A 25,292-nucleotide genomic window follows, 5' to 3' on the forward strand; every position below is an offset into this window, starting at 1 on the left:
CTATCTATATGCATGTTCAGTGTTCCTTTGAAGCTCCTAGTTAATCAACCCTATTTCTCAGTCTAGCCCACAATTCTTAAATGCAACTTATCAATCTTAAAACTTTCTTCTATTCCATTACAATGTAATCACATGCTAGACTTCAATACGAAACATTCTCGTGATACACATTTAAACTTTAAACTGACATCATAATTCTTGGAGCATGAACAGTAATCTATAAAGAACAACCAATTAAATCAAACAATTATAACAGAGCTCTAGTTGTGATTGTAATTTAGATTTCTCCGCAGGTTTAAATGTATGACAAAACTTAATAGTGTATCAGATTAAGACACGCACTTCTATAATCACTAGAAATTCCAATGTTCTGGTTGTGACACAAAGTTTGAAGACTCATTTTCTGAGCTGGGTTCACTGATTCTTGGTGCAGTCTGTCATACAAGTTAACTCTTAAAAGAGTGAGCTGGCATATAACATAGAAACAAAAACAAATAAATAAAATAAATAAAAATCGTATATTAAAAATATTTGAAAAATCATTAACAAAACCTAAACAAAATATAATCATAAATCTAAACTTTAACATAGGTGATTACAACAGAACTTAGAGCATACAAAATTTCAGAGAAATAAAATAAAATATTCATCAATGTATTTAAACACCAAGCCAACAACCCCCAAGGAAAGGAGAGGGCAGTGCTGACTCAAGATATCCACACTCACACTCTCACACTCACACATAGGTATAAGAACATAGGCATCTCCAAGAATAAATAAAAATATCACATTTTAGTCTCTAGACTAAAATATCTTTGCATATACACTCTCATTTGGCTCATTCATTCTCTTGACATATTCAGTTATTTTTATATTTTTGGTGAAGTAATACTACAGGACACATGACAGACTGGCCTGGAGGACAGCAGTATCCCACAAATGCTCTGCTGCAGCTGCCACTGAAACTGTGTTTCCACAATGACTTTATGTATGCCTCAGTTCCCACCCACTGATGCAGTGAACATGGATGCATCTTTTATTGCTACCTGCAGTCCACATGGCACTGCTACACTCCTGGATCCAGCCTGTCATGTGTCCTACAAATACAAACACAAATATGGCAGCTTTCTCAGCACCACACCAAAGTATCACCATATCCATCACCAGTGAAATGGGAAGACAGTGTTATGGTACATATGAGAAACAAGAGAGGAGGATGAAAGAAGGGTAACCGAGGACAGGAATAAATAGGAAATAGCAACTGTTGTCAAGGTAATTTTCCTTAAGGGAATTCTCAGGAGCATGCAAAAGGTGTAGGTATGTAGATAGATAAAGCCATCCATCATTGGCTTCATCAGAACATTTACTACAGTGATGGAAACAAAAGTAAGCTTGACATGATATCAGAATGATCAGAATCTGTCCTGGATGATCCTCAGTGTTCCAGCCTTAAAGGTACGACACATTCACCATGACATCACATTAGTATCTAGTCCAGTAATTATTTATTCAGTGATATTCATCAAATGTTTCCATTTCAAATACTGCATTTAAATTACAAAAAAATATGCCTTTTTCCTGCAGTGTGTAATTATAATACTCCAACATGCTATAAATCTGACCCAAAGAATTTAATAAAATAGTATAATACAAAACAATATCAATGCACAATAGATATGATAAAAATACTGTCTCATAATTGCAACACAAGGACTGATCATTTTAGGTTGGTAACCACAGTGTAGCAGCTCACACTACACCAATCAACCCTCTCACTGCACACTTCCACACCTGAGACAGAATGCTAGTGCTAGGAGAGATAATTTCCTGACAAGAAAATTCACAGCCTCACCTGCCACTTTCCATAGGACACCATTCCAATCCCAAGATTTATTATAAATAGTTTGTACAATAATGGGTCTCCCTCATTAACAGTATTTTGGATCTGCCTTAATTCAACTCCAGTGTAAGGGAGATATCTCTAGAAAATCAACAGTATTGAATCTGTATATGTAATCCTATTTGCTGCTAGTAATATGCAATCATGATAATTTTGTGACCCAAGGAATTCTTAAAATGTGTTGGAAGCAATATAATGCACATGTCTTCCAATAGTGAGCTGCGGGAGAATAGACACTGGAGCCCACACCAGTGTTCATTGTGTGTGACTGTTGGTAAGTAAGTAACACAACCTCAACTGTCCAGACAAATAATGTTTTTTGAACACAAACATCTCTTATCACAAGTGTCACTGGCAGCAAAAGATTCAAGGTTGGGATATTTGAGCAGCAGCGTGTTATCCTAGCATGAGGTCCTACAACAGATACCTGAAGGATCCTGTAACACACTGAGCAGAGAAGCAATACAGAGAGAGAGATCAATAATGCCTATGATTCCTTTGCCTTCAAGGCTTCACTACTTCATTACATGTAAAGCATTCCAGACCAAATTTATACTAATCCACTGACCCGTAACTTAAGTCTAACAGAAATGAGGGAGAGGGAAAAAAAGGAAAAAAAAATAAATAAATAAATAAAAAAACTAAAAAAAAAAAAAAAAACTTTCATCTCATTGCTGTGTCTATTCTTAATGGGATTCTATGTAGCATAACTTATCACTAACACCATCACCCAGCAGCTTGTCATTAAAGCTTTGCAATGAGCCACACCTTGCATCACATCCTCACAAGACAGCATGACTCAACACACATGCCACCATCCAGATTGACTGAGTGAATTCTTCATACAGTCACACAGGTTGGGAATCCTTCATTAAGAATCACAGCTCTGGGAAATGTTTGAGTGTTGACCATGCATGACAAATAAAAACTCGGTGACCTGCAGGATTGCACTTGGTAGTATTTGTTACCAGAAATAATGTGGCTCTAATGTTTGACACAGCAACTGTATTCCTTGTATAACCTGTGTTGATCTCACTATTCCTACTAAATATCAGATGGACACGATAGAGACACCACTGTGAAATAAAATGGGGTTAGGTGGTGGAGACACTGTTAACGACATCTCATGTGATAAAAATATACATTTTCCTCTCTGTACTTTCTTCCAAATTTATCACTTCATCCCAGCAGGCAGTGGCAATTTTCCCCATAAGAATCAATGTAAAATGAATTTTTCTATTCCCAGAGACTTCTCAACCCATTCTTAGTATTATGATGCTCCTACTGCTCAGATGGCTGCTTCATAACATCAAAATAATTTTCCCATAGGAATCAATGTAAAATAGATTAATCATTTCCTGGACTCAGACCTGCATTTGAGAGAGCGACTCGCACCCTGCAGTTCCTGTAGCACATATCCTTTACAAAACGCTTTTGTGCACCTCTCAACTGGAATAAACAAATGATCGTCATTGCTACAGCAACAACATTTAACTGACAGCAAGATGGCATACGTTATCTTCCTGACAACATTTATCATGTATCAATAGCTGTCCTGGAGGTGAAGCATCTCTGTGTTGCAATCAGCTGTGATGACAAAATATGTCTGACAGTCACTCCCACCCTGAACACACAGTCATGTGCAACCTGTCTGTCCCATGGCCTCACATTAATATTTCACGTACTACTCTGTCGATCGTTAGTATTACTCTTTGTCTGCCATCCTTTTTGTAACTATTCATAATCACTTGTAACCAATGACTCCACAGTGTTGGCAAAATGACATGATGTGGCAAATTGGCTCATAGGCAAAATAACCAGTTACCAGCTCTCCAATAGAATCACATCTAACTTATATATTTCAAAGATTGAATTACTGTCTTGCACTCTGTTGTCTCCCCTCCAAATATATAAAAATGGAGGATATATTTTGAGAAATTATAAATTAGTAATAAATAACAGCTTTTGTTTTGCATTCTAATATTTGAAATCAGTAACTTTGTTCCAGAACCAAATTATTGTTATCAAAGTAATTTTGAGTTCAAAATCTTGTTCAATAATTAATTTGTTCTCATCCTCCCTGTATCACCACTACCCTCTCACCTTCCTTGCACACCACCACTACTCTCTCATCCTTCTTATATCACCACTACTCTCACCCTCCTTGCATCACCATTCTTTCTGTTGGTTTGTATGCAGTAGGACTGAAGCAAATGTACCAGTAAGAAATGACAAGAACTTCATCCATTTCCTTCTCAGACTCATCATGAGTAACTGCTGATAATACAAGGAGAAAGTCATGAGTGAGGGTAGGACATGCTTCCAGTATTCTACAGACAATGAAGAACAGGTAGGAAGAAACTCTTCCTTTTGAAAAGTTTTTGTCATGTTCATACAGGATTGCTAAGTCCGTTTTCCACTTTTTTCATTTACACATTTCTCATTTCATATAATCTCTTGTTTAGTCCTTTCCACCTCTTCCTTACTGTCTCCATTGTCCTTCTTTTGTATACAACCAGATCTATCATTCCTTTACTCAATCACATGCTTCAAATACTTTCTCTTTTTCTTTACACCAATCCATTCCCTTCTGTATCTCTAACATTTCTTTAATCTTTGTTTATTCCACTCACCACATCACTCCTCCCTCTATCTATCCTCATCATTTCCAGTCCAGTCTCTGCTTAATATACTCAATGCTATATAATTTACCATTCATTTCTATGACATCTTAACAAGTCACACACCAGCAACATTCATCATTAATGGTCTCCAAGTCCTTATAACAAATCTTTAGTAATCTGCCTCATCTTTCCCTATCTTGAAAATCAGTGCAGCATGTCCATCTGATATTCATGAATTTTAGGCCACAAGAATTAATAAATAAATTACTCAGGTTCTCAATTATGTTTTTTACCCATCACATCAATGATGAAGAATCCTTATCAAACTATCTCCACTGTGATAAATATACTTGAAATCCAAATCACTTCCAACTGATCCTATTGAAAAATAACTTAGATCAAACAGTGCAAAATCTAAGATATATCACTGGATAAATGTGGATTATACAGATTTTATAACAGTTCGTAACACAAGCCTCTAAAATTTTGAATTAAAAAGTGCAGCACACTTATAGTCCCAGACAATCCAAATAAGGGATTCCCAACCTGTAATGACTTATTGAGGGAAAAAAAAAAAAATAAATAAATAAATAAATAAATAAATAAATAAAAATAAAAACATTAAAAATGCAGTCACTCAAAATGGCACTTACTTATAAGAGGTTGACGGAATTCAGATGAGAGAGAGAGAGAGAGAGAGAGAGAGAGAGAGAGAGAGAGAGAGAGAGAGAGAGAGAGAGAGAGAGAGAGAGAGAGAGAGAGAGAGAGAGAGACTACCATCCTCTTACAAGCCTCAACATTTGTTTCTCTTTACAAATTCAATATTTCTGATAACTGGATTGCAGCCGCAAGGAACCCAAAGGCCAGTTTGATGGCTTGATCGGTGTGAGTATTCACCAGCAAATATTTGTGCAGCAATGAAAGGTGTTTCAGTGCTCATATATCTACTCTAGAGGAAAAGTTAAAAAAGTTCTGAGACACACTGTAATAAACTTAATTTGAAAAAAAAAAAAAAAAAAAAAAAAAAAAAAAAAGGACATACCTAGAGAGTTTTCTTTCCTTTTCCTTCAATAAGTTGTATCAGATTTGATTCAATATTTACTTACTATACATTTTTTTCCATTGATATGTTTTGCCAATCATTTGGAATTTGGAAATCAAGAAAATATTAAACTGGGCAACTGATCAGACCTTCACTAAGCTTGTACAGTAAGTAGCCTCAGGTGTGTAGGATAAATCTTTGGTTTAACCTTTGAAGTTACGTTTTTCAGTAATAAGTACTTAGGTCATACACGTGTTTGCACACAAGCCTCATTTACCAGCCGAGGGTGACGCCACTCCAGACTCTATCAATGGCGTCCATCACTTCCTTTTTGTTGATGCGGAAGCTCTGCCATGAGTAGGAGCGGAAGCGAGGGTTTGAGGTGAAGGTCAGGGATTGTGTGTCTACCACCTGGTTGTCTCTGTTACCTTTGTTGCCTCTTACCTTCCCTCGCTTGCTGAATGTGAACTTCTGGTTCTCTTCTTGATGTTCTGCTGGAACTGAAGAATATAAATCTGCATTATTTATGAAACTTATAATGTATGTAAAATGTAAAACATAAAATAAGTACATACAATAAGGAAGAAGCATCCCCACAAGCCTCATTACCTGTAGGTGTAGGCTTGTTGGCACTGTGCTGTGCTTTGCGTTGCTTTCCTTTGCTAGACGCAGCTTCTCTTCGTCGTGGCGAAACATCAGAGTTTGACCGGAGTTTCATGACCCATGCCGCTTCCTCCTTCAATAAAAAAACAAACAGAATATTCAGCAACATCAAAACCTTCATATACATGAAAAGAAAAAGCAACCAAGTTTTAACCTATACATACGTAACTCCTTGAGAAGTGTTTAGTATGTATATATACAACTTTATTCAGACCTTTCGTAAGTCCTTGAATTTTGTCTGTATATATGAAATTTGTCACTAACAATAACATAGAAGTTTATGACAAATCAGAAATGAATCTTTATATACATATATATGTGTTTTTGGCTTGTAGTTATTACGGACTGAATACTTCAGTAGAAATTGAAACATACTTAGGGATTATTTTCTTTTTTCCTGATGCATACAATGTCAGAGTAATAAAATGAAACAGAATACTACAGTATAAAAGAGGGATAAAAAAAAAATGGCTATAAATATTTTGGCGTGCTTGAGACATGGGGTGTTGCCACATGCACATTCAACCATTTTCCTGAACAAACAATTCTTGTTTATCTATAGATATTTCTGATATAAAAAAAAGTATTTATCTATTACACACATTATACAGTTGTGGAATGTGTATGAAAAGTAGACAATAAAAAAAAAAAAAAAATATATATATATATATATATATATATATATATATATATATATATATATATATATATATATATATATATATATATACAGTAAAGTCCCGGGTTACGTCGGTCTCGAGTTACGTCAAACTCATACTTACGTCAGTCCACTATAAGGCAATTTAAGAATAAAAATTGAAAATTTATAAATCGTAAAGTGCGGGATTTATTGTTATTGTTGGTGGTTGCCCACCACACCGCCCGCCTCACGCTTGAATACAATAACACCCTGCCTCAGTTCCACCACACCGTCGCCCCTGGCAATAGTGTTATTCTACTTCTGCATTTACTGAATCAAGTTCTTAGTATCTTGCTCAATGGCACCAAAGAGAAAACTTCTTAGTGACAGCAGTGATGGTAAGAAAAGGAAAACCATTATGCTACAAGAAAAAGAGGACATAATTAAAAGACATGAGAAGGGAGGCAGCAGCTGTGTGTGAGGGAGGGAAGAAGAAAATGGGAAGCCCGTTACCATGACAACGGGGAGGTTGACGACCTTGAGGGCTCGCACACCCATCACAACAATAACAACTCCGGAGCCTTTGCCTGGGCCACACGACACTCGCAGCTGACTTGCACCGTCTGCGCCTGTCTGCTGATCCCTATTGCCCTTTCCTATTGCATTTCCTGCCCGCTGCCCACGCTTCTACTCCCACCGCACTGCACTACGCTCCCAGCTGTCCACCCTGGGCGTCACAACATTCGACCTGCCCACCCTTCTGGCGGCCTCAGGCGTCCACCCTTCTCTGCAACCTGCAGTCCTTCGCGTTCATGGCCCTGATCAACAACAAAAACAAGCTTGTGTTTCATATTCCTACATAGTTGTAAATAATATAACAATATAACCTTTAACTTACCTGAATGACCATAAACAATGATTGGTTGAAAACTCCATAATATGCTTTGAAATGTACGGAAACTCAAGTTACGTACAAAATCGACTTATGTCATGTTTCAGGAACGTAACTCTGACGTAAACCGAGACCTTATTGTATATATATATATATATATATATATATATATATATATATATATATATATATATATATATATATATATATATATATATATATAAATTCCCCTTCCTTAGTCTGACATCATGAGCTCAGAAGGAAAAGTATTTGATAACAAGTATGGTATGGGAGCCACACTTCAGCTCATCACATTGGAATGATATATATATATATATATATATATATATATATATATATATATATATATATATATATATATATATATATATATATATATATATGAAGCAATTCATAATTTCTTTTAGATTATATGGGGTAAATAAAAAAAAATACCCCAAAAAATGCAACCTACCATGACCCCAATATTTGAAAAAGGGGTTGAGAAGTGACTCACCTGAACACAGTTAGCAAAGGTGTCCCTCTGCTGCTTCCTCATGTCCACTCCTTGCTGTAACTTCTTGTTGCTGTCAGTGGAGGTGGCCGGCGAGTGGCTGTGTCTGGTGCCGTTGTGGTGTTCCCCAGTGGCAGCAATGGTGGTTGTGGTGGTGGTAGTAGTGATAGAAGTGCTGGTACTGCGGTGCCGGCGCCGGCCCTCTCTGCCACCAGTGCAGCCATTGCTGCCACTGGCACCACTACGATGCCTGACAGCCACCCACTCTCTCAGTGGCCTGCATATAGAGTAAAATAATGACCTTAAAAAAAAAAAATTATAAAGAAGAGATCACTGTCAAGATGTGGAGGATGACATAAAATTGTTAGATAAGCAGGACACTATGAATCTGTTTGGTATGCTGGACACTATGAATTTGTTAGGCATGTTGGACACACGAATCTGTTAGCTATGCTGGAATTTGTTAGGTATGAGGGGAATATGAATTTGTTGTGAATAAAAGAAACTATGAATCTGTAATGTATGAAGGATATGAATTTGCAAGGTAAAAAAAGCAAATTAATTTGTAAAGTATGGCCAAGAGAGAGAAGAAAAAAAAGGCTAAATTCATAGACAGTTGGTGAAAATAGAAAGATTTGTCCTAAGGAGTTTATTAACAGAATGAGACATACAGAGGCTTGGTCTTTGTCAATGTGCAAGATTCTAATATGACAGGCCCCTTAATAAAACATGAGCAACAGTTCCATACTCATTGCTTTCTTAACCTGTTAGCTTTCAAAGAGGTAAGTTAATGACACTTTCCTCAACTTTTTCTTCATAACTTCTGCAACATTCGTGGTCTTTAATCTATTTTTCAATCTGTGGAACATCACCTCTCCTGTACTAAACCTCATCTTTTCCTCACTGAAACACAGCTGCCTGAGGATACTGACAGTAGCCCCTTCTCTGTTCCCTCCTACTTTCTCTATTCTCATTTTTGTTCCAAAGCTGGATGCTGCGTTTATGTATGCAACGACTTAACTTGCTCTCATGCCCACATTCTTGAATCTTCCGAGTTTTCCACCATTTGGCTTAGACTCAATAGTCACTCTCTAACTAAATTTATTTGTGCTGTCTATCTCTCCCCCAATTCCTCTGCCTATAGTAAATTCTTTGACAATTCAACTTCCAAAGTGGAGCACATTCTGTTCCTCTACCGCATAGTGTAGTGGTTAGCACGCTCGACTCACAATCGAGAGGGCCGGGTTCGAGTCCCGGAAGGGGCGAGGTAAATGGGCAAGCCTCTTAATGTGTGGCCCCTGTTCACCTAGCAGTAAATAGGTAAGGGATGTAACTAAAGGGGTTGTGGCCTCACTTTCCCAGTGTGTGTTGTGTGTGATGTGGTCTCAGTCCTACGCGAAAATAGGTCTATGAGCTCTGAACTCGCTCCGTAATAGGGAAGACTGGCTGGGTGACCAGCAGACGACCGAGGTGAATTACCCTTTCGTGGAGATCTCCATCCTTGGAGATTTCAATGTTCACTGCCAGCTTTGGCTTTCCTCTGCCTTCACTGACCATCCTGGTGAACTAGTCTTCAACTTTGCTGTCCTCCATGACCTAGAGCAACTGGTGCAACACCCTACTTGTATCCCTGACTGTCTTGGAGATACACCCAACATTCTTGATCTCTTCCTCACCTCTAATCCTTCAGCTTAGCTGTTACCATATCTTCTACGTTGGGTTCCTCTGATCACAATCTCATTTCTGTATCTTGCCCTATTTCTCCAATCCCTCCTCAGGATTCCCCAAAGTGGAGGTGCCTCTGGCGTTTTGCCTCAGCCAGCTGGGGGGACCTGAGGAGGTATTATGCTGATTTTCCCTGGAATGATTACTGTTTCCATGTCAGAGACCCATCTCTGTGTGCTGAACCATTAACAGAGGTGATAGTGTCTGGCATGGAGGCATTCATTCCTCATTCTTTTCTCAACCTAAATCTTCTAAACCTTGGTTTAACACAGCCTGTTCTCATGCTGTACATGATAGGGAGATTGCCCATGAAAGGTACTTCAGCCTTCCCTCTCCTGAATCTCATGCACTTTATATTTTTGCCCGGAATAATGCCAAGTCTGTTCTTCAACTTGCCAAACACTCTTTGTATAAAAAAAAAAAATGTAAAAATCTCTCAAACTTTACCTCCACTCGTGACTTCTGGCATCTTGTTGAAAACATCTCCAATAACTTTACTTCTTTATCTTTCCCTCCTTTATTTCATCCTGATGGCACCACTGCCATCTCATCTGTCTCTAAAGCTGAACTCTTCTCTCAAACCTTTGCTAGAAACTCCACCTTGGATGATTCTGGGCTTGTCCCTCCTCTCCTCCTCCCTCTGACTATTTCATGTCTTCAATCAAAATTCTTAGTAATGATGTTTTCCATTCCCTCTCTGGTCTAAACCCTAGGAAGGCTTATGGATCTGATGGGGTTCCTCCTATCGTTCTCAAAAACTGTGTTTCCGTGCTTGCACCTTGCCTGGCCAAACTCTTTCATCTATGCCTATCGATTTCTACCTTTCCTTCTTGATGGAAGTTTGCCTACATTCAGCCTGTTCCTAAAAAAGGTGACCATTCTAATCCCTCAAACTACTGTCCTATAGCATTAATCTCTTGTTTGTCTAAAGTTTTAGAATCTACCCTCAATAGGAAGATTCTCAAACATGTCACTTCACAATCTTCTACCTGATGGCCAGTATGGCTTCTGTCAAGGTCACTTTACTGGTGATCTTCAGGCTTTCTTTACCGAGTCTTGGTCATCCTCTTTTAGAAATTTTGGTGAAATTTTTACTGTCATGTTAGACATATCAAAAGCTTTTGATAGTCTGCAACAAAGCTTTGAATTCCAAACTGCCCTCCTACAGCTTCTATCCTTCTCTCTGCAACTTTATCTCAAGTTTCCTTTCCGACCATTCTATTGCAGCAGTGGCAAACGGCCACTGTTCTTCTCCTAAATCTATTAATGGTGGTGTTCCTCAGGGTTCTGCCTTATCACCTACTCTCTTTCTTTTATTCATTAATGACCTTCTTAACCAAACTTCTTGTCCTATCCACTCCTACACTGATGATACCATCCTACATCTTTCTACATCCTTTCAGAGACGACCAACCCTTCAGGAAGTCAACAGATCACGCAGGGATGCCACAGAACGCCTGACTTCTGATCTTTCTAAGATTTCTGATTGGGGCAGAGAAAACTTAGTAGTGTTCAATGCCTCAAAACTCAATTCCTCCATCTATCAACTCGATACAACCTTCCAGACAACTTTCCCCTCTTCTTCAATGACTTTCAACTGTCTCCCTCTTCCACACTGAATATCCTTGGTCTGTCCTTTACTCATAATCTTAACTGGGAACTTCACATCTCATCTCTTGCTAAAACAGCTTCTATGAAGTTAGGCATTCTGCAGCCTCTCCACTAGTCTTTCTCGCTCCTCCAACTGCTAACTCTGTACAAGGCCTTTATGGAGTACTCTTTGCATGTTTGGTGGGGTTCCACTCACACAGTTTTATTAGATAGGGTGAAATCAAAAGCTTTTCGTGTCATCAACTCCCCTTCCTCTGACTGACTGTCTTCAGCCTTTCTCACTGCCGGAATGCTGCAGCTCTTCCTATCTTTTATCACTATTTTCATGTTAACTGTTCTGATCTTGCTAACTGTATGCCTCCCATCCTCCTGTAGCCTTGCTGCACAAGGCTTTCTTCTTCCTCTCACCCCTATTCTGTCCAACTCTCTAATGCAAGAGTTAACCAGTACTCTTAATCATTCATACCTTTCTCTGGTAAACTCTGGAACTCCCTGCCTGCTTCTGTATTTCCAATTTCCTACGACTTAAGTTTTATTTTTAAGAGGGAGGTTTCAAGATACAGTAATACCTCGAGACACGAACGCCCCATTATACAATTTTTTTATATAAGACGAAAATATTTCATATAATTTATGCCTTGAAATATGAAGATATTTTTAAGGTAGATGGTGCAGCAATCGCTCGGCTACCTGCGTCCACCTGAACATTCAGCCCGCGTTGTGTATCGTTGTTCATCCTTTGTGCATGTATGTGTCTATGCTCCTCGGCAGTGTGTATTTTTTCTTAAGTTTTGTGAACTCAAGATCATGGGTCCCAAAAGTACACTCAACCCTCGATTTGCCGGACCTCCATTTGCCGGATTTCGGATTTGCCGGACAAGAGTCTGTGGGGAAAAAAAAAAAAAAAAAAAAAAAAAAAAAAGTCCGGGACAAGTCGATTTCAAACTACCGCGCCAGACAAAGTTCGCAAATCGGGCACTATAGATGGCAGCGCGGGCGGACATACACGTCTAGTACTGGACTGTAAACAAGTCTGCCGCGTCACACGAGTGTTGTGCTTACGTGTCGGCGGCATTGGCATGTGTTACGGCCCCACGTGGTGATGATGATGATGATGATGATGATGGTCGTCGGAGGTTTTGCCTTTGCCTCGGCACCTCCTGTTACTTCTATTCTTCCTGATCCTGCCTTTCTTTTATTTTTCTTTCTCTTGTCTTCCACATCTGGTGCAAAGTCTCTTTCTTCTCCTCAGTTTTGTTTTTCTGAACAAAAAACGTCTGATTTATTTTCCAACTTCCTGGTACAGCTGGTGCAGGTGCCGAAATGCCGTTAAAGACAACACTATGTTCCCACCGGAAATTTTTGCCGTTAAACACGGGATTCCGGTAAATCGCATGCCGTTAAAGCGGGGTTCAACCTGTATAGGGTAAAGTCCGGCAAGGGGGTAGACCCCCGGACATTTTCCATTGCCGGACATTTGCCATTCCCGGACAAGCCTTCCCCCCTTTTAGTCCGGCAAATCGAGGGTTGAGTGTAATAGTTTGGCAAGAAACATACAAAATAGCCTGTATTCACATGCTGATTACACTTAGAAATTCAATAAACGAGTCAGTACAAATGGTGTTCTGCCCACAAGCAACTCTTCCTCTTTGCAATGCAAAAAACCAGAAGTCTCTAGATGTCATGATTACCAAAATATCACAGGTTGAATGAGGTAGTATCATCGGTGTATATGGCCTTGCTTCCGATCGGGTTCAGCGGCCTTGGCTAAAGCGATAGAAAATGGGCCCCCTGTATCCTCTCTCTCTCTTTCTCCTATTGCCTGTTCTGATATCACTCTCATTCAAAAGTTGTCTCCCCGTAACATGGCAAGAGACCTGAGGTATAAAAGTAAGGCACGCAGGAGAGGTGGCGGAATCAGACAGTGAAATCACTGTTGCTCCCACCATCCATCGTTGGTGACACAGTGACGTAGAGCATATGTTTACTCCTGATGTGTTGCCAGCTCACAAGCAAAGAAAACAGGAAGAAAATAGCCAAAATACAGCCGTGAAAAGCCTAAATGTCTATAGACGTGCCCCAAGTCTTGTGTGATGAACGTCTATTGACGTGTCCTGAGTTTTGCAGATTAAGTTGTTATTTTGGGCAATATAGTACATTTATATCATACATACAATAAACACTGTATTCATCAAATCTATATTCAGTTGGTATTTAAAGCATGTTAATTTTGGGGGGGGATAAATAATTCATATCACAAGAACGAATTAATTCTATTTCCATTAATTTCTATGGGAAAAATTGATTTGATATATAATTTTTTTTATATACAATGATCATCACAGAACAAATTAAATTCGTATGTTAAGGTACCACTGTATCTATCCCTATCTTCTGGCTAATTCCTTAAAATCTTTTAGAGAACTTGCAGTTTCAGTGGGCATTTTTTTTTTTTTTTACATATATTGTTGTCCTTGCAGGTCTCCTTGTATAAAAAAAAAAAATAAATAAATAAATAGATAAAATAAATAAATAAATTAATTAATTAATAAAAAAATAAATAAATAGATAAAATAAATAAATAAATTAATTAATTAATAAAAAAAAAATAAATAAATAAATAAATAAATAAATAAATAAATAAATAAATAAATAAATAAATAAATAAATAAATAAATAAATAAATAAATAAATAAAATAAATAAATAAATAAATAAATATATATATATATATATATATATATATATATATATATATATATATATATATATATATATATATATATATACAGTAAGGTCTCAGATTACGTCAGAGTTACATTCCTGAAACATGACGTAAGTCGATTTTGTATGTAACTCGAGTTTCCGTTCATTTCAAAGCATATTATCGAGTTTTCAACCAATCATTCTTTATGGTCATTCAGGTAAGTTAAAGGTTATAATGATATATTATTTACAACTGTAGGAATATGAAACACTAGCTTGTTTTTGTTGCTGATTAGGGCCACGAACACGAATGACTGCAGGTTGCCGAGAGGGGTGGACGCCTGAGGCCGCCAGGAGGGTGGGCAGGTCGAATGTTGTGACGCCCAGGGCGGACAGCTGGGAGTGTAGTGCAGTGCGGTGGGAGTAGAAGCGTGGGCAGCGGGGCAGGAAATGCAATAGGAAAGGGCAATAGGGATCAGCAGACAGGCGCAGACGGTGCAAGTCAGCTGCGAGTGTCGTGTGGCCCAGGCGAAGGCTCGGAGTTGTTATTGTTGTGATGCGTGTGCGAGCCCTCAAGGTCGTCAACCTCCTCGTTGTCATGGTAATGGGCTTCCCATTTTCTTCTTCCCTCCCTCACACACAGCTGCTGCCTCCTTTCTCATGTCTTTTAATTATGTCCTCTTTTTCTTGTAGCATAATGGTTTTCCTTTTCTTACCATCACTGCTGTCACTATGAAGTTTTCTCTTTGGTGCCATTGAGCAAGATACTAAGAACTTGAGTCAGCAAACGCTGAAGTAGGATAACACTCTTGCCAGGGGATATGGTGTGGTGGAACTGAGGCAGGGTGTTATTGTATTCAAGCATGAGGCGGGCAGTGTGGTGGGCAACCACCAACAATAACAATAAATCCTGCACTTTACGATTTATAAATTTTAATTTTTTTTAATCTTAAATTGCCTTATAGTGGACTGACGTAACTACGAGTTTGACGTATATATATATATATATATATATATATATATATATATATATATATATATATATATATATATATATATATATATATAGGCAACCCCCATTTAACGAAGGGGTTACATTCCTAAAAAAACACTTCGTTAAGCGAAACTTCGTTAAGCGAACCGATTATAACAAGTTTAACCCCTGATTTGAACTTCCATTGAGAGTAAGCAAAGTGAGAGTGCATCATAGTACAGTAAAAGGTTTAATGAAAGTAAAAATTATGAAGTTAAACATTTAGGTAGTTTAATTTAAGTCATTATAATGTACACTAATGTATGTATGTACGTAACTTTATAATGTTGATGATCTTAACTTTATGAAGGGAGGGAGAGTGAAACGGAAATACACTAACCGGCAACCTGTGGAATGTAAACAAAGTGCGCATCATGGTACTGCATACAAAACTTATGTACCACATTTCCACAAGGCTTTCCATTTTATCCATTGTAGAGTCACAAGTTCTGGTGGTTCTTTTAGCTTGCAAGGAAGATGAGGTCTCACTAGCCTTCTTAATAGAGTATCTTGACTTGAAAATAGTAGACAGTAGATGGAGTCAAGCCATGGTGGGAAGCAATGTTATTAGTTTTCTGGCCTCTCTCTTGTCTGTGAATAATACCCAGCTTCACTTCGAGAGTAAGACACTTCCTGGTCTTCTTAGGAACGTTAGGCCACATTGCAGGGTGTTTTGGTGGTAAGTTGAACTAAGGAAGATGAGCTGCTGGTGACGCTGTTATGTTTTGACTGGGCAGTGAGTGGTGCATGTGATCTTGATCTTGATGCTACAGGTGACACAGAATTTCTTCTGAGTCAGGCCTTTGTATCGGCAGAGCCTGTGTTGTCCACGAGAGGCTTGATCTTGATCTTTATTCTATAGGTGTCTCAAGATTTCTCCTGAGGCAGGCCTTAGTACCAGCAGCTCCTGATGTATTCAAAAGCCTGTCAGCTTGCATGATACAGTGGGGCTTTCAAATTTGGAAAAAAAATTACCTGGATAAAACTTCGTTACAGCGAGTTTGATGTTTGTTAAACGAGCATATGGTATTAAAATGAAACCTTCGTTATAGAGAAATTTCATTGTGTGAACCTTCGTTAAACGGGGGTTGCCTGTATATATATATATATATATATATATATATATATATATATATATATATATATATATATATATATATTGGTACTTTGTTAATGAACTCTAATTCAAAGCCACCACTGCTTCATTTAACACCCAAATGCTGCATTTCCATTGTACAGTGGTTCCTCAAGATATGAGTTTAATTAATTCCATGATAGACCTCTTATCTCAAAATGTTTGTATCTCAAAAAAATTTTCCCATTGAAATGCATTGAAATGCCATTAATCCATTCCAGCCTCGTTACAGCGAGTTTGATGTTTGTTAAACGAGCATATGGTATTAAAATGAAACCTTCGTTATAGAGAAATTTCATTGTGTGAACCTTCGTTAAACGCCTGTATATATATATATATATATATATATATATATATATATATATATATATATATATATATATATATATATATTGGTACTTTGTTAATGAACTCTAATTCAAAGCCACCACTGCTTCATTTAACACCCAAATGCTGCATTTCCATTGTACAGTGGTTCCTCAAGATATGAGTTTAATTAATTCCATGATAGACCTCTTATCTCAAAATGTTTGTATCTCAAAAAAATTTTCCCATTGAAATGCATTGAAATGCCATTAATCCATTCCAGCCTCCGCAAAAAGAGCATCCCAATTTTTTTTACATGTTTTTAGGTAAAAAAAAAAATAAATAAATAAAATAATAATTATTGTATAGAAACATAGTAAAACATAACAAGAGAATATAAATAGATAAACTACTCTTACAAAATTATATTCATCTCGGAGGTGTGCACTGCACAGGACATTACCCTACCGCATCCCCACCCGCACTTGGGACTGTCGATCAGCTGAAGTGTACAAATATAGCCAACAATAGAAGATTGGCTGTTCTAATAATCACAGAAAAGCTCAATGACAATCCTGCAAACATTATTCATTAAATATATGTAAGGAAGAGAGAGAGAGAGAGAGAGAGAGAGAGAGAGAGAGAGAGAGAGAGAGAGAGAGAGAGAGAGAGAGAGAGGGGGGGGGGGGGGCAGGCAACGACGCTGCCACAGAGTTTTGTTTACCTTGTTCCCTCCCTCAGTGATAAGTGACGGTGGAGGAAGTAGAAGGAGATGGGAGAAATTTGTTTTGTCTTTTCAGTTACATACACATACGTATATACTTGATCAATGCATAAAAATATATAAAATAACAGCAAAAGTTTACTTAGTGTCCTTACCATGGAGACATGTTTTCAGCTAATGGTGGTGAATGGCAGAGGAGGAGGGAGGGAGGGAGGAAAGGATGTAGTACCATTTACAGGTAAACACCGAACGTAAATTAAAACTGCACTTTCTTTATACAAAAAGAAAGTACAAAAAATAGCATGAAAATGATCACAACACACAAGAAACACATAGATACTAGCTAAGCTGAGACTGGACTGATGTGCCGAGCTGCTAACTAGCAGCAACATCCCCAAGCATGACTCGTACCTCTAAACAAAAAATTTACCAAATTGTAGCTCGTATCTCAAAAAAAAAGTTGTATCTCAAGTAGCTCATATCTCAAGGTACCACTGTATTTGTCACTGTACTTCTTGTTTTCCTCTAAAACACATATTTCTTAACTCCCTGCATTCTCTTATTTCTTTAAGTAGCCCTTTAACTTTCATTAGCCACAGCTTCTATAACTACTGTCTTTTTATCTGTTTTTTTAACTACTCATATGCTAATGTTCATAATGAATGAATAAATTTGTATGTTTATTTATAAATTCATCAAACTTTCAATCCAATGTCTGTTTATCTCTTGACACATCCTCCAATATTGTTTCCCATTCTCTCTATGTAGGAGGGAAAACTGGCCAAGGGCAACAAAAACTGTGATTGGAGAGAGAGAGAGAGAGAGAGAGAGAGAGAGAGAGAGAGAGAGAGAGAGAGAGAGAGAGAGAGAGAGAGAGAGAGAAAAGGGCCCACTGAGGTGCCAGTCCCCAGTCAAAAAAGACAAATGTCTTGAAACTTCCCTCTTAAATGAGTTTCAGTCAAAGGTAGATGAAAATACAAAAGTAGGATGGAGTTCCAGAGTTTACCAGAGAAAAGGATGAATGACAAGAGTATTGGTTAACTCTTGCATTAAGAGGACAGAATAGGAGTAAGAGGAAGGGAGGCTTACAGTTAGTAAGATCAGAGAAAAGTTGGCATGGAAATAACCGTAGAAGCTACCAAGAAATGCAACATTGCAGTGGTGATAAAAGTCTGAAGATAATTAGTCAGAGGAGAGGAGATAATAAGACAAAAAGCTTTTGATTTCATTCCTATCTAATAAAACAGTAGTGGAACCCCCAAACATATGAAGAATAATCCATAAATAAATGGATAAGGCCCCTGTACAGAGTTAACAGTTGGAACATGAGAAAAACTAGCAGAGACAACTCAGAATGCCTAACCTCATAGAATATGGCAGCTGATATCCAGAAGTAGAGAGAAACACTCACTTGACAAAGGGCATCACCATGTAGAACATATTGGTGGAGCCATTAACTTTATTAAAGCTGCGGTCATTTTTGTGGGAAGGCAGGTGGTTGATTGAGAACCATTTGAGCTGCTTGATCTCTCCTTTGGTGCGAGGAACAAAGTCAATATTCGTGGGCACTCCTGGGATTATGTAGAGGCGCACATACTGCTCCCCGATGGATGTCTCCAGGAACACATTGGGATCAATCAATGGTGAAATGTCATATCCTGTCTCCTCTAGAACCTGTAAATAATACTTCACTATACAATCATGATATTTTGAATGTCATTAGCTGAATCACTCAGAGATAAATACAGATCCTAAATACCATCATTTTATCTTTTGCTGTTATAAAGATTTCCAAAAAGCCTTGCATTTCCTGTTTATCTCAAGTCCTGTTATCTATTGACAATTTCCTTTAAAAAATATATCTGATCAATTACCAGCAAGCTACAGGATTTAATACTGAGGAAATATGGTAGACACAGCAGAAGTGAGTGTGGTAGGTTACTTGACTAGTTACCATGATGGTGCAAAGACATCTGTGTCACTGCCTTACCTCCCTAATGGCACACTTGTGTGGTTCCTCATCCACATTGATCTTTCCTTTTGGGAAGCCCCATGAAGCTCGGTGCCAGAATCCCTGGAAGACAAAATTTCCTGTGTTACATCAAGCAAGCACTTCCTTTGAGATGATTGATGCTCCTACATAACTCACTGAAATAGAGAACAATTAAATATTCTTCCACTTTCATCTTGCACATACATCAACCCAACAATAGATTCTCTACAGCACATCATAAACAATTATGAGATCATCGTAATTTACTCTGGTAAGTGTGCGATGATCAGGTTTCCTCTTAGGCTGTGCTGTCCAATTATGCGTGGTCATGCATGACTTAAGAGCGCTGGTACCAAGGCTCAGATATTCATCTGGAGTTAGGGATGAGAGGATGATGTGGGAGATCACATCACCAGAAAAACAACCATTCACAAAGCATAACACTGAATTTAGGTTAACACAGAGGTGACAAGAGCAAATGACAAAGAAACCATATACAGATATGCATGAAATGACAATATATTAGCATGAGCTATGTAACAAACAGTACCCAAAAAACCCAAGGGACATAAAATGAAATGGTATGGGCGGGCACACATGACCATGCATAGTTAGAAAGCACAGCCCAAGAGAAACCCTGATTATCACACACTTACCACAGTAAGTTACAATGATCTCATAGTTCCTCACCAGCTGTGCTGTCCAACAGTGTGAGATCATGCATGACTGTTCATAGCCTCATCCCTAACATAACAACAAGGTTGAAACCCCAAATGTGCATACATACCTGTCCATGCCAGAAACAATTACATACTCTCAGCCCATGATTTCAGAGTGTTTCTGTCCAAAGGAACCCACAGGTAATATGGTCTTGTTTTAACGTTTAGCAAAAGTAGATTCCCATTTCCAACCAATTGCTTTTTAAAACCTTACCCACACCATTCCTGTTCGAAATGCCGTAGAAGTGGATGCAGACCAAACTGAAAAGGCATTAAACCACACCTCACTTATACCAGACTCTCTCACTATATCCTTGACCCATATAGTAATTGTGGCCTGTGATGCAAGCCCTAAAGGTACCCTGGTTGTTGACAAGTTTATTTTGATCTGGTCTTATTCTCAGCTTCTTTGTCAACTGTAAATACGTTCTAATGATTAACATTCAAAGGAAGAGCACTAAAACTTATTTCTTGCGAATGATGTCGGGCATGAGAAGTTTTAGGTGGATCACCAATTCTAAAAATGATCTCATTCTGGGAAAGCAACATATTCCTGATGTCCAAACAGTCAATGGTTCAAAGCCTTTGCCCAGACAAAAGCATGAGTTAACCTGTTACTTTTTTGGTTATAGTTGAAAGAAATAATTAGGTATTTGTTTCCCCAACTATCAAAAGTCTTTAGTAGCAAATCAGGTTCTCATATCAATCCATCCCTAGGCAGTTTTGAGCGTTGTTTAGCCGCTGACCTCATAAACAAGCACACAATATTGTGCTGGCCTGCTGGGGTCCCATTAATCTTAATTACTGTAGAGATAGCTGGCCTGGCTGCATTGAGGCTGTTATAACTGTAACCAGAGCCATCAACACTACCCTTGTGGAATAAAGAGAGTGAATGATCCAGCAGTTATGTAAAGAGGGCAAAAAAAAAGGATCAACTTGTTCTCATAAACAAAACTCATTCCATACTTTGATATGCCTCCCATATGCCATAAGGGTTTTCTCATCCTAGGCCTTACACAGAAAGTCTGTAACCCATTCCAAAATTCCTGCCCTGCTAAAAGATTCCCTGACAGGCCATACTGCAAACCTCAGATTCCTGACTGGGTACATCCATTTGGGAACCTGAGGCAGATACAAACACCCTTGAGGAAGAAGTCAAGGTGCAGCTTTCAACAGGTGAAGAGCCTCTGCAAACCAAGGTTGAGCCCCCAAACGAGCAGAATCACTAATACTGACACCTTGTCTTCCCTTACTTTTCGACTGATGTCTTTTATAACTCTAAAGGGAGGAAAAGCATAAAGGAGTGAGTCATTACTCCAACAGAATGAAAAAGCATTTGTGCCCAATGTCTCAGGATCTAGTTTCCAAGAATAGAAAAGATGTAACTGAGTGTTTTGATGAGTAGCAAAAAGAACCACAGAGGGTTTTATATAAATTCTGCAAATGTCTCTAAAAACTGTGGGCATTAATCTCCATTCTTTATTGAAATCACTCTCACAAGATGCTAAATCAACTGTAAAATTCATAGAACCTTGGATGGATCCAGCAGATTAGTCTATGTCCCACACACTAGCCCAGTCAAAAATTTTTCTTCAGCTATGTTTAACAAATGTTGTTTAATGCTACCCTAATAATTAAATCTTGCAACAACTGAGGTATAATCTAAAATCAATTCTAGTAATATGCTTATGTTGGACATTATGCAACAAAGCCTTAAGTCCAAAAGGAACACCTTTTAATTCCAGAATATTAATATCGTCTTTTTATGTTTAACCCAGTGGCCAGCAGTAATGATTTCATCTGTACAAGCCCCGTAACCAGACAATGAAGTATCTGTGGATATAAATAAATCTGGGGCTGATGTGCATATTGATTCAATACAAGAATGAATATTAGTTGTCCACCAGTGTATAAGATACTTTGCTCTCTGATCTAGGCATAATAAGGTGTCAACAGCAGCATAATTTCAAGAGCCTCATTCCTCAGAACTTCTAAATACAGTAAAGTCCCGGGTTACGTCGGTCTCGAGTTACGTCAAACTCGTAGTTATGTCAGTCCACTATAAGGCAATTTAAGATTAAAACAATTGAAAATTTATAAATCGTAAAGTGCGGGATTTATTGTTATTGTTGGTGGTTGCCCACCACACCGCCCGCCTCACGCTTGAATACAATAACACCCTGCCTCAGCCCTCAGTTCCACCACACCGTCGCCCCTGGCAAGAGTGTTATCCTACTTCTGCGTTCACTGACTCAAGTTCTTAGTATCTTGCTCAATGGCACCAAAGAGAAAACTTCTTAGTGACAGCAGTGATGCTAAGAAAAGGAAAACCATTATGCTACAAGAAAAAGAGGACATAATTAAAAGACATGAGAAGGAGGCAGCAGATGTGTGTGAGGGAGGGAAGAAGAAAATGGGAAGCCCGTTACCATGACAACGGGAGGTTGATGACCTTGAGGGCTCGCACACCCATCACAACAATAACAACTCTGGAGCCTTCGCCTGGGCCACACGACACTCGCAGCTGAATTGCACCGTCTGCGCCTGTCTGCTGATCCCTATTGCCCTTTCCTATTGCATTTCCTGCCCCGCTGCCCACGCTTCTACTCCCACCGCACTGCACTACGCTCCCAGCTATCCACCCTGGGCGTCACAACATTCGACCTGCCCACCCTCCTGGCGGCCTCAGGCGTCCACCCCTCTCGGCAACCTGCAGTCCTTCCCGTTCATGGCCCTAATCAACAACAAAAACAAACTTGTGTTTCATATTCCTACATAGTTGTAAATAATATATCAATATAACCTTTAACTTACCTGAATGACCATAAAGAATGATTGGTTGAAAACTCGATAATATGCTTTGAAATGTACGGAAACTCGAGTTATGTACAAAATCGACTTACGTCATGTTTCAGGAACGTAACTCTGACATAAACCGAGACCTTACTGTATTTGTATTTCACCAGAGCCAAATGTACAGTCTCCTGCAGCAACTACATTACCAATAAAAACTGCCAGATCTTTGATTTGCATCTCCTCCATTCGCAATAATTGTAAACCCAACTGCTTAATCTTAGTGGTTGTACCCTGTGTAAGTCATAATAGTCACATCATTAGAGTTTAAAATAAAACCTAAGAATTGTATTTCATAACTGGGCTGGAGATCTGACTTCTTATGTTAATTGTGAAACACAGTTGATCCAATGTCAAGGCAACATATTTTACATCAGCAAGAAGTTTCTCTTTTGAATTTGCCACCAAAGACAATCATCAATATAAATAGTAGTCAGGATGTCTAAAGCCAGAAAATGTTAAAAAAAGAGCCTTTAATAATTTAATAAAGAGCTGAGGAGAAAAGGAAAAACCCTGAGGTAAGCAAGCAAACTTCCATGAATCCATTCTACATAAAATCTTAACCATGAATGACCTGGCTTATAAACTGGAACAGCAAGATAAGCATGCTTCAAGTCAATGGATGCAAAAAGGTAATTCTCTTTAATCAATCTTTACGAGTTTCTATCTTGAAATTATGTTATTCCACATACTCATAGAAAAGTTTTAAAAATTAAGTATAATCCTTGCAGTACCATCTTTCTTTACTCTGGGGAAAAATATAAGACAAGAAACCTGAAGAAGCATCTGAAGCTCTCTCAACAATATGCTGCTGAATAAACCCTTTCATGGCTACATGAACTGCTTGTCTGTCTGTGACAAGAGAAATGTAGGGGAGGAGGAACATGAGGTTTGTGAGGGAATAACATGAAAGGAAAACAAATCCTTAACATGAATAATGTTATGTACCAAGGATTGTTGGATATTCGCCTAGAAATCAAAGCAACACTTAAACTTATTCCTTCAAAAAATCTCCGGGCCGTTAACCAAGATAAACCTACTTGGGACAGATATCAAGTGACACCTTAGTGCTGAAGAATGAGCAAGACAACAACTGTTAACAGGTAACTTGCTGTGCATTATACAGATCTCATCCTTTGTTTCTCCTCTCCTGGAAACCACCCCCTATGTTAGGGTTGTTCCCAGGGACCTCTAAACTTTTGCTGAAAAAATAAGGATCTGCTTCACCTTAAACCTCTCTGGATTAATATATTTCTGCATAAACTGTTGAATCATGACAACAATGTTAGATTCACACAATATGTCACCTGCCATGTTCTTATCCCTAACACTTTTCTAGAGAGACTTAGGTCTAAGGTTATCAGTAATGAGATCATTCCTCATCAGTCAAGTAATTAAAATATTGGTAATAGCAGGCAAAGATCATCAATGACATTATATAGACTATCATCATGGCAGAATGTTTTAATTGGCATGGGAGTTCACAAATCTGATTAAAAGAAATGAGTGCCTCTTCTAATAAAGAAGTCTGAGTTAACTTGCTCTCCAACAACTTTGTGGGCCGAGAGAGGAGTTGGAACCAGTAATTCTTTAGTCTGGCTCATCTACCATCAGAAATCATGTGTAAATAAACCCTGGTGTCCTTGGCCAATACCTCTGTAACACAGAGCCATTAGTATCATTTGCATCAAAAGCTGTTCCTAGTCACAGCCAATAAACCTATGTGGTGGTCTGCAAGTTCAAGAAAGCAAAGAAAATCCCTGTGAAATAGTAAATGACCCGATTCTAACTTAGGGAATCCACTGGCTCTGAAGCAATCATGTCACCTGCCGCTGCAAGACCAAGATCAGCAACGTGGCAAGCTTGAGGCAGACGGGTATCCAACCCCCACCCCAGGTGCAACATGTGACAGCCCTGTGATACAACAGGTGGGTTACATTATCCACCTCAGCCTCAATGTCACCATGGCATCACTGCCCCTTCAAAACATTGAGTATCTGCTCACCTTCTTAACCAAACTGGTAAAATATCCTACACTACTGTAGTGCAGGATTATCCAACTGCTCCAAGGGTCAAAGACAAAAACATGGGAGGAAGAGCATCTCCACTACTGGGTGAGAAACACAACCTTATTATGTGGCTGAGCCTGCTGCAGACAGACCTGTACAGGAATGTTTAAGTCGCTCATTTGCCATCTTGAAAATAGTTGATGA

At 38.5% G+C, this 25,292-nt stretch overlaps 1 protein-coding gene across 3 annotated transcripts in view; it reads right to left on the reverse strand.

Annotated features, from left to right (window-relative positions):
* Window positions 1–5,584: 5,584 nt before the first annotated feature.
* LOC123503105 (m7GpppN-mRNA hydrolase-like) overlaps window positions 5,585–25,292 on the reverse strand; it is a 40,275-nt gene continuing 20,567 nt past the window's right edge. For all 3 annotated transcript variants that reach the window (XM_045252531.1, XM_045252533.1, XM_045252532.1), the window contains 5 exons: window positions 19,505–19,588; window positions 18,926–19,188; window positions 8,279–8,552; window positions 6,176–6,302; window positions 5,585–6,066 (listed from right to left, as the gene is read on the reverse strand). In XM_045252531.1, coding sequence (XP_045108466.1) covers window positions 5,840–6,066; window positions 6,176–6,302; window positions 8,279–8,552; window positions 18,926–19,188; window positions 19,505–19,588 — 975 coding nt within the window. In that variant the 3' untranslated portion in view covers window positions 5,585–5,839. The remainder of the gene's footprint in view (window positions 6,067–6,175; window positions 6,303–8,278; window positions 8,553–18,925; window positions 19,189–19,504; window positions 19,589–25,292) is intronic.

The sequence above is a fragment of the Portunus trituberculatus genome, chromosome 13 (genome assembly GCF_017591435.1).
Source record: "Portunus trituberculatus isolate SZX2019 chromosome 13, ASM1759143v1, whole genome shotgun sequence".
In the NCBI taxonomy this organism is placed as follows: Eukaryota; Metazoa; Arthropoda; class Malacostraca; order Decapoda; family Portunidae; genus Portunus; species Portunus trituberculatus.